This window comes from Patiria miniata, unplaced genomic scaffold, assembly GCF_015706575.1.
Source record: "Patiria miniata isolate m_02_andy unplaced genomic scaffold, ASM1570657v1 HiC_scaffold_1, whole genome shotgun sequence".
Taxonomy (NCBI): Eukaryota; Metazoa; Echinodermata; class Asteroidea; order Valvatida; family Asterinidae; genus Patiria; species Patiria miniata.
The window spans coordinates 5,640,594-5,651,563 of NW_024037047.1; the positions used below are offsets into that span (position 1 = coordinate 5,640,594).

At 41.8% G+C, this 10,970-nt stretch overlaps 1 protein-coding gene across 2 annotated transcripts; it reads right to left on the reverse strand.

The window, feature by feature from the left end:
* Positions 1-922: 922 nt before the first annotated feature.
* On the reverse strand, positions 923-10,689 carry LOC119745785 (leukocyte cysteine proteinase inhibitor 1-like). 2 transcript variants are annotated; one of them, XM_038222504.1, is made up of 4 exons: positions 10,402-10,689; positions 8,025-8,129; positions 2,441-2,542; positions 923-2,207 (listed from the first exon to the last, which is right to left on the reverse strand). In XM_038222504.1, the coding sequence occupies exons 2-4, from the start codon at positions 8,103-8,105 to the stop codon at positions 2,085-2,087; spliced, it is 306 nt and encodes a 101-aa protein (XP_038078432.1). In that variant the 5' UTR covers positions 8,106-8,129; positions 10,402-10,689; the 3' UTR covers positions 923-2,084. The 2 variants fall into 2 exon arrangements, with proteins under 2 accessions (XP_038078432.1, XP_038078355.1); XM_038222427.1 differs by lacking the exon at positions 10,402-10,689 and adding an exon at positions 8,270-8,411.
* Between the last annotated feature and the right edge of the window lie 281 nt (positions 10,690-10,970).

The window sequence follows — 10,970 nt, forward strand, 5'->3', positions numbered from 1 at the left end:
TCGTGTCATGGTGCAGTTCCATTTGTAACGGAGTTTGACCCTGATAAGTGGTTGTAAAAAAGGAAATGATGAGAGGAATATTAAATTTCTTCGTCATTGATATAATTTCAATCATACCACAGGTATCTTTTAATAAAGAGGGAGAATAGGGTTTAAAGCAATTTGTACTTCACTGACCTACTCGACCGAGAGCCATCTGGAATTAATAGTACACCCAATAACTCTTCATTCAGCTTGTCCACTCAAAAAAAACTTAAGCAATAAATTTTAATCAAGTGCAGAAGGCCATGGTTGTAGACCAGTACAATTCATGTGTAGGCCCAAAAATTGGCCACAGTTGACAGTTCACGAATGTCAATTTATCAATTGTCAATTGGTATAACATTGTCAATTTCCCAGCTCTTTGCGAAATTTTGATGAAAATTGAAGCCGCAAGTCGCTCTAATTTGGGCTTCGGGACTACATGTACTGACTTTTAGGCGTGATCATCGTTGAAGGGGAAAAATCCCCAAATGCCATCGATGAAGTATAAATGTAAAAAACACTTCAATATGATGTACGTCTTTTTAAAAAAAAACCTTTGAATTTCCCCGATTTTTTTCGAATGGGGGTATTTATACAGGGTGAGTCAAAAAAAGCGAAACCCAAATGTCGGGACAATTGTTTTAGTGAAGTTCTGCATGTATAGCACATTCTAAATCTAGGATAGGAAAGCCCAATTTATAAGGTATTTTTAAGTACAAGATTCTTTCAAATCACTCTTGTACTTTTAAAGTTACGGAATTTTAAACACAACCACCAATTTAAAGTTCTGTCCACGGATCACAAAAAAACGTGTGCGTTCTTTCAGCAAAACGCACAGCCCTATGTGATTTGTTTTCGTTTTGCTGAAAGAACACGTACCTTCATGTGATCCGTGGACAGAACTTTAAAACGGTGGTTGTGTTTAAAATTCCGTAACTCTAAAATTACATAAGTGATTTAAAGGATTCTTGGACTAAAAGAAGCTTATGAATCGAGCTTTCATATCCCAGATTTTGAAAGTGCTACATGTAGAACTTCACTAAACTAATGGTCCCGACATTTGGGTTTCGCTTTTTTGGACCAACCCTGTAGTTCATGTCTACTGGATGCACTGACTGGTCTGCATTCCAATGGTCCATATTCCCGAGACGGCCATTTTACTTTTTAAGATTGTGCTTCCCGAATCTAATGTATTCACCTGTAGGCCTATACCCTTGATAGGGAGGATGCCAGTTTATTTTACAATAATTGTAGTGATAAGTCTGACTTTCAAAAATATAAAATTGCTTTCGTGCCTTACGGCTTTTAATCCACAATGTCAAATTATTCATCAGACCAAAGGGATTCATCTATAGGGGGCCTATAATTTGACTCCTTTGCATCACCTTCATTTGTTCTCGTCTGAAGAGTAGCTTGCGATAATAATGAGGATCCTGTTTGATTCAAATGGCCGACTCGTGAAACTTAATGATCAATTACTCTACATTGTTGTTTAGTATAAGCAAACTTGTAAGCAAAAGTTAAAGCTCTGAGTACAAGTACGTATAGTTGCATATTATAAGTCTTGCTTCCAGTAATTACCAATAGGTCCTAGTTATCATGTAACATCAACTTTAACAGTGCTGACGTAAGACGGTATACCTCGGCAAACCGAGTCCATATCTTATATTTGATCTCCTGTGATTAACGATTCATGAACACTTCCAACTAATTATGGACTGACATAATTTCTGACCAATCAGGTCGCTCTTTACAAAAGCTGACCTAGATTATTGTTGACCTCCTACTAAATAAAATGGCAGCGCGCTGTGCAGTCCTGAAAAGCGCTCTCCTATTGGCCAACAAATTTGACCTTGTAATTCCATACCTGAATATACAGTGTGTAGGAAAATGTCTTGACGTCTACGCAGGGAATTGGATTGGCTGACGATGAGTGTCAAAATAGTAAAGATTAGAACTCGGTTTGCCAGGGCGTCTTGCGACGTAAGACTGCCTTGGCTAACGAGGATGAAAGGGAAATGGTTAAGGACCTATCGTGACCAGAGACAACATTTTAAGTTTTACTTCGGAGGTTCCAGAGGGTCATCCTCCTTTAATCCACCCCAGGCCTGATTAAACTCCACAAGTCCTTGGAGCGACACGAACAGAAGCACGTGGATGAAATTGGTACCACCAACGTTGATCTAGGATAAAAGAAAACAAAAGAAAACAATTGAATGGCTATTCAATGGATGTCTTTTCAGCACGAGTATACACATTGGGCCGGACTTAAACCATTCACTGGAGCTACGGGGTACTATACGATAGCACTGCCCGAAACACAAGTGACAGTCAGTCAGTCAGTCAGTCAGTGACGTATAAGGGGGACTATAGGCAGGCCTTCTCTGGGACCAACAAATATCCTCAATTATCTTACCTTGATTTTATAGTTCATCCCTGCAACAACCTGCTCAATGTACAACACAGCTTTGTAAACAGCGAAATCCTTCCCGAGAGCCTCTTGCACTTGGGGTTTTACCTATATCCATAAATGAACGTGTAAAGATTGACAACGGATACCGCGAATGAATAGAAACACAATCGAAAAGATCTTGAAAGCTGCGGCCCAACTGAAGACCTGCTGTAGCCAAATAAGTCATGTACATGATGTAAAAGTCTGTTCTTATTATGCACAATTACTCACGTGGACGTGACTGTCAATTGAAAAGGATTCCCATTATTTTGTTGTACGTCAGTTGGTGCATGGAGTGTTTTATAGCGTATGCGTGAACACTCAATTTGTGTGCAGTACAGTGCCAGCCCCGATGCGAAATGAGTGATCTCGTGACCAGTGTTGTAGTCGAGATCGGATAGTCCGAGACCGAGACCAAGACCAAGACCTGAAGATTCGAGACCGAGACCGAGACCGAGACCAGCCCCTTCAAGGCGGACCGAGACCGAGACCAATATGGTCCGAGACCGAGACCGAGACTGAGGATAATAAATAACAATAGTCGAAATAAAAAAAAACAAGACACGTTATTATAGTTGAAAAATGTAACCTTTCTATTCACAAAGAATACAGACCAAATTTTGACCAGTGGCAATGTTTACAAATTGATACATGACACCTTACTTGAGCAAAAAGTAGTTACACTTAAGAAATATGGGCTTTGACATGTTGTCTACACCCAATTGTGACAAAAGTAAAAAGTTCAAGGTAGAGATGTTTCATCTGTTATAGGAACTCGGATCCTAAACTCCACAGTCACCCCCTTGGTTTCAGCTATGACTTCTAACGGATATTTAAAGATGCAATTTCAATTTTAATTTTACATTGTGCCTCTTTTTTCCTAAAATAAATATAGGAGTTAACTTCTAACAAGAATTGTGTACTTGATTTTAAATAATGGAGCTAGAAAATGTTGAATTAATTTTTAAATTTTTGTCACAGAATGTGGCGTTGTACATGTAGACCCACAAGTTGCGAGGTGGTAGCCAGAATGTGCCAGATATGGATTTTTAATTTTTTTCTGAACGGGATTTTTAATTTTTTAGGAATAATGGGGTACTTTAAAATGAGCAGCCAGAAAATGGGGTCTCATCATACACTCTCATGGCAACAGTGAGTGGTAACATGGTAAGGGGCCATTCAGAATTTTCAATGTTTTAAAATTTCGATCTTTTTTCCAAATTGTGGGTGGGTGGGTCAAGCTAAATAATTGAAAATCGAAATTCACTTTCTATGGAAACAAAAATAAAAAAACAAAGAAAGATAGATCTTTTGACTTGCCTGAACTACGCGCAAGCGTTCCGATATCGCGATGCGTGTTTCTTTTCCAACTTCGTCCCCTGTATGTAATGTCAGTGGCGTAGCCAGGATTTTGTTCGGGGGGGGGGGGGGGGGCGGCGCTCGGGGGGCTGGAACATTTCATGGGGGGGGGGGTCATGTAGATCAATGATAATTTTTTTAGAAACTCAAAATCTCAGTGGGGGAGGCGACTGGTGGGGGGGGGGGCGACAAGGTTTCACGCCCCCCCCCCTCCCTGTAATGCTGTAATGTTTACTTTTAGGTACCTTCAATGGTACTATGTTTAATTAACCTGTTCATTTGTTTAATTAAACTAATAACGCACATATAGTTGCCAAATATGGCACTAACAAGTTTGAGGTCGGCAATTTCGTCTTTAAAAATCTGGGTACGTCGGGTTACCGTACAAACAATTGTCCTGGAAACAACAGTACCAAAGTTCAGAAAGTCGTACGCAAGAGCTCCCCAGCAAGTATCGCTGACGCCATTATGATACCAAAATTTGTCACTGTGTCACACAGTGAAATAACTAAACAGCGTCGTTGTATTGTGAACACATAAAAGCATTCAAGTCGTGTTCTTGCACACTTTTTGCAAGTCGACATAGATATCCTTGAACCACTGCCCCTGCTTTGCATAACAAGTGCACATGAATGAACGATTCGACTTTTATTCAAAGAAATTTCTATGTACAGTCACCAGACTCTATTCAGTAAAGTCCCCGTCAAAACGAAAGTAATCAAAGTGCATAACGCACGGCTACACCATCGTACAGTGTGGCATGGACACCAACAAGTTACACAACTAAAAATGTTTAAACAAATTGATAAATATTCTGATTGAATTTCGTTAAAAGATACTTGTTGGTGAGGTATCACATATTCTAGCAAATTGATAAAAATGTACAATATTGCAATATGCAATTTTGAGGGAAATGGGCAAAATAGTGCATATATAATTTCACTTGATCATATTCATAATACACAAACCGACAATTTTCATGTTCAGACCCACAACGAGAAATATTGTTAACACTGGGCTTATTGTGAGGAGTTGTGCTGGGAATCCATGAAGATGTTATTTTCAACATAAGTTTTAAACAATTTAATGGGACATTACGTGACATGAGCCTTCCAGATCAAATAAATAAATACGAACTAATAAATAAATACTCTTACAACCAACCAACCAAACAAACAAACAAAATAAACAACCAGACTCAATAACGGAAATGAATGCCAAACGGGCTAAAAAGATTATTACAAACGAAACAAAACAAAACCGAGAAACAAAAGCAATCCCATTCCCCAGAGAGAAAAATGCAAACCATAAAAACAAACAACCTAGTTGACATACATAGGTCTACACTCACATTAAATACACACACTAAAGAAACAACAAGAAAATACCCGAGAAAAAAATGAAATAAGACACAATTTTACATTGACGATAAAATAAATATGACTGCAATAATTCTTCCCTCAGTTTTGAAAGAAAAGATTCACAACCTTCCATAGTTAAAACTTTTTCTAATTTTAACACGGTGACTTCGGAGAACATCAATGAGGCAATTGAACAGTTCTCTTATCTTGTAATCCATGTGTCTATCAGTTCTAAGTTTCAAGTGGTCGTTAAAGGCTGTGCGACGGAGCTGCCCTGCAATTCATTCCTGAAATTATTGTTGCATTCCCTATTAGTTCATTAACTTTATATTAGAATCAACATTATTATCTATGATAACGAATTTGGCGGGAAACAGAGCTTTTTCACAGTGACTTTACTGGTTTATTTAACTTCGTGGGGATTCCTCCAACGTCAGGCTTTTCCTTGGTTTCAACACCGGTGTCGGAGTCTCACAACACTAACTGCATGGGGGAACCAAGTATGCCAAAGATTCTAGCTGAACCGAGTGGGCACGGTACGAGCTTTCGCTTCGCAGAGACGGCCGGACTGAAGCGGGAGCGGACCGCTACAGTGACGGGGAAGCAACAGCTGGACGGGGCCAGCGAGTGTACCGGATCACACTATAGTTCGAGCCATGGTGTGCATGGCCAACCGGAGCCAGTGGCGTAGCCAGGAATTTTTCAGTGTGGGGGGGGGGGGGGGGGGGGAGGAGGAGGAGGCGCTGGAACATTTCATGGGGGGGGGGGCGTCATGTAGATCAATGATAATTTTTTTTAGAAACTCAAAATCTCAGTGGGGGAGGGGGCGACAAGGTTTCATGGGGGGGGGGGGGGGCTGTCGCCCCCCTCCCACGCCCCCCCCCCCCCCCGTGGCTACGCCACTGTGTACTGTACATGTACGTCATGTAGGCCTACGTGTATCCAATCGCTATAAAAACTGGACTATTCAACCACTGGACTCCACGACTACGAGGACCGCAGCCTGTGGGGGGGGGGGGGGGGGGGGGGGGGAGGGGGTTCTCAGCTACCTCACGTGACAGGCACAACCTCGTATGTCACATGTCATCCACCTCATCCAGAAAACGACAAAACCACGGTCATCTTTGTGGCTTCCAAAACTGCAACCTGTCATTCCCAACAGCATATCAGCTGGCAAAACACAAGAATACTGAAGGTCACCAGTGCAAAAGAGGAAGACCGACAACTAACTTCACGCCGTCACTGAACTAGACACACATGTACATGGTGTTCAAGTACTTGTACATGCAAGTGCATGTACATGTACATGTTAAGTTTTTTATTAATCGAAATTAGGGGTGGGTGGGTGGGTCAAAATAATTTGGAAAAAAAGTCGAAATTTTATAACATTGAAATTCTGAATGGCCCCTAAGAGTGTGTGAGTTCAAAGCTGGAAAATCAGGTAGAAAAATTTACTTTTTCTTCAAAATACTGTCCCAAATTAAAGAGAACATTGTGTGGGGTCGAAAATATAACTAATTTGAAGCACCTCATTTATTATCAGAATACAAAATGCAAGTGATTACGCCCACAGGGGTGGGCTAAACTACACAATCCCCAAAAATGGTTGACCCTTATTGCATAAATTGTTACAAGTTTATACTTTGCTTTATGTGGCCGACTCAACAGATAAATGCCGAACTTGTTCCAAATCGTTCAGTGACTGGTACTGCTGCAGTTTTACATGTACTTTGGGAACTTTCCAACGTGCAGTCGAGTCCAAACCGACCGCGATATATAACAAGTTTGATCTACGGGCTAGCAAATGTTTTAAATAACAACGGTACTGAACGAAGTGAACACAAAGTAATCGATCGAGCTGTAAAAGCTACATATTGCCGGTCTCGACCCGAGACCAGCCAAAATATCGAGACCAAAGGGGACCGAGACCGAGACCAAGACCGAGACCACAGCTTCCGAGACCGAGACCGAGACCGAGACCAGCAAAAAGTGGTCTCGAGACCGGTCTCGAGACCGAGACCGGTCTCGAGACCTACAACACTGCTCGTGACCCTATTTTCCACGACTGCAAATATTGGTAGCTGGTGGAGACCTGAAGCACGTCTTGTTGCAAGGGCTAAAGGGGCAAGGTGATTGATGGCCAACAAAGGTATGTGCTGACATTTGTTACGAACTAACCAACCAACCAGCCAGCCAATTAAGCAACGGAGAGACGTTACTACCTCCAGAGCTGCTCAGCCGTAGCTAAAAAAATGCATGGTACAATCAGGATGGCATATTTTATCCAGGTCAATGGAGAGGGCTTCAGACTATTTGCAACCCCCCTCCCCCCCAAAAAATAAAATTGCACGTTTTTATTTAAAAGTGGTTTTCATGCATAGATTTAGGGTGAGCTTATGTTCGCAAAATGGGAGCCGTCCATCAAGTGCACGTACATCCTTTCCGTGCTGCACTTGAATAAGGAAATCTACAGGGAACTTTTCAGTCCAACAAAATTGTGTGTTTACAGTAACCCAACCAACCTGGATTGTTTTCGGCCACAATATATAGCGCCTCGAACTTTTTATTGCCACTTTTGGCAGTAAAATAATTTTAAATAAAGTATAAGACTTTATTTTTAAATTGTGAATTGATCCTTACACGAAAGGTATGACATAGACATTTCTGCCTCGAATGACGTCAACATTTCGCTCGAGAAAATGAAAATTCAGATTTGCATAAAAAATAACCGTAACTCTAATTGTTTAATGGTACAAAATGGGTGCGTTTTCAGGGATTACATTTTTAAAAATCCTACTTCATAGGCTCTTTAAACTACTCCTCCATACCGCGTCAGCGTATCCTTGGATTTTTGGGGTTGCCGGCATTGGATCTGACCACCCTCCAGGTGTACCTTTAGTGTTTGCCATGGTCCGTTCAAATTGTTTGCAAAGCTGAAAAAAAGACAATTTGTTATGCTTAAATTCCAAGGAAAAATTGCATTCTATGATTATTAATTTCAATTCACAGGGAGAGAGAGAGAGAGAGGGGGGGAGGGGGGGGGGGAGAGAGAGATTAAAGATTCTTGACTTACAATTCTTGATGAAAAAAAACCCGAAGTTTTTACTGTGAGGTTTAGGTGTAGTAAAGCTCAGGTGTCACGGAGCGTCTGTATGCTTTAACCAAACGACAGAAGTGTCCCAATCGAGAAAACGTCGCTTATTTTATAGAGATGGGACAGTGACAGCTTAGCTACGGATATTATTTTTTGCACTTGCGCTGGGACATTTTGTGTTTTTAACACCAGGATGTAACCTGGGGTTTGATTGGCCGTTAGTCAAGGACACGCGCTCTGATTTGTAGTGGAATTTTACGTCATGGGCCAGATTTGGTGTTGAATTATGATTGGGTAAATTAGGATAGGCCGTGCCTCCTTAGACGTTGAGTCATTTCGGAGCTCTGCAATTGGCTGAATTCCTTGTCCCAGGCAAAACTGATCACGTATTTATGTTGTGCCATCTTCCCACGCATCTCTGCCCTGGTTATGGCGCATCTCATTAAAATATTCAGAAAACAAACATCAGTGTGGGAGACTTACAGAGCAACAATGTACAAACCTATCGTGCGTCTTGGTCGCACGATGCCAGTGGCACTCAAGTCACATATGTATCTCTCTCAAGTTACCGTAGAGGGGGTACTTGTGCACGGAAATGTATGACCAACGTATTAGTTGGACTGCAGTTCCTCGTATCCAGGTACCTCAGTATACGCCTGGACTACTGGATGAATAAACTGTCCCTTCCTCATAAACTTCTAGGAATATTTGGTCTCTTCCATGTGACTGTGAAACGGAATTATTTGCGTGCAAGTTTCACGAGAGCAGATAATATTAGCACGCAACAACAAGTGGCAAAAATAAAAACCAGGCAACGTGTACAATTTGTTTTACTTGTACTTTAACAAGTACGCGTATTACATGTATAGGCCTACATAATTCTACCCAATTGTACTCGACCCCCTTCAATAGGCCTAGCTTAAAGGAAAATACAACATCAACAAATAAAACTACCAAATTTTTAAATACCTTGCTGGACTGTTATAGTGAATGACAGTCTAAAGCATCCTGTAAAATCATGGCAGCTGGTAAACTGTCATTTTCAAGAAAATTGGTATTTTCTTATCAATTTCCAACGCTGGTCGGCCGACCAGCGTTGGAAAAACATGGCTTATTTTCAAATACTGGTCCCAAGTGACCATATTTCGTAGTCCACAACTGTGTGCAATCGATTGCACACCTATGAATGGGTATCAAGCCAGCTAGAGGTGGTTCCATGATCTTACGATTCCCAACGTCTATAAATGTCCCTGTTTCATCTTAAATTGAGTCAGGGAACCAGACAACAGGAAAATGATTTTTTTTTTCTGGGTTTCTATGGCATCTAGGAACCAAAAACGTCAAAAAGTCAGTGTAACAATATTTGCTATATATTACCAACCCCCAAAGTCAATCCATTTCTGAAAATTACAGTACAAGCAAATGGTGTATGTTCCCTGTAACTAGGCCTATAGACCGTGACATTGTTACTGTCAACAAAAGACTTTTCATTGAATTTTGCACAAACAGGTTTATTTTTGGCAGCACGACCCGGATCTAAAATCAAAATACTGTAAACAACAGGTAGCATCTAAAAGTACTAGGGTTCTTTGCTATGATTCTAAGCTATTGTGGCGAATCCCGTCCGGGTCAAGTTTGACTCGGTACTGCACAGGCGAGCGGCAGCCCTACAGCACTGTGGGGGAGGTCGTTTGGCAACCATATATCGCCGCGCGCAACACTTTTTCCCGGGGACCCTATGGAGCGGAGATAAATACCAGGCAGAGCAGCGCAGGAACCCAATAATCTGACAAAGAGAGATCACTCAAGAGCCGCGGGGTTTTCCCTTTATTATAACTAAGACGCCTTAATCACTTCAGTTATGTTGCAGATTCCTTAAGGGATTGCTGTTCCTTAAGGTATAGCCTTGAGGTTCCTTAAGGGTTTCCTGTATCCTTAAGGGATATAATCGAGTTTCCTACTGAGCCTTAGAATTACTGATAGAGAGGTTTATTACTGAAGGCACTTAATAGAAATTATTACTGAATGTGATAACTTGTGGGGAGGTTCAACAATATCGGTCCTGAACTGTGCTCGTCACTAACTTTATCAAATACGTCAGCTTGACATACCCCGCACTATGAGCTGCTGCAACTAGATTCGGCAAACCGCCGCCGCCACGGACTCTCTGACACGGCTTCGACAGTCCCGCTGTCTCGGACACTCCGATCAGCCTCTCTCACGCTGCTCTGGGATCCGGCGGTCGGTCGCTATACCGCTCCGCCTCGCTGCTACCAGCTCCCACTACACACCAACAGCGACGCTGACGCACACAAGCCTAGCGCCCTACAACAACTCTCTTAGAGCTCCGCCGTCACACGTCTCTTCAGTCCGCTAGCTCCACAGCAACTCCCGCCACGTACACACCACTGATCTCTATAAAGACTGGATAGCGGATATGCATACAACATTCACACAGTAGACTTTGCATATTGACCAATTCGCCCCCGGTCTCACGAAGATGGCCGCGTATAATACGAACGTTCTACGCGTAAATACGCGCGCGTTGTATCAACAGTTGACGCGCATTTTGGTCACGTACACATATTATGATGTTCTAAAAGGAACACATTTCCGTAGTGATTATTATTTCAAAAACGCCGAAAAAGTGATTTGCGGCATTATAAAAGTAACCACTACG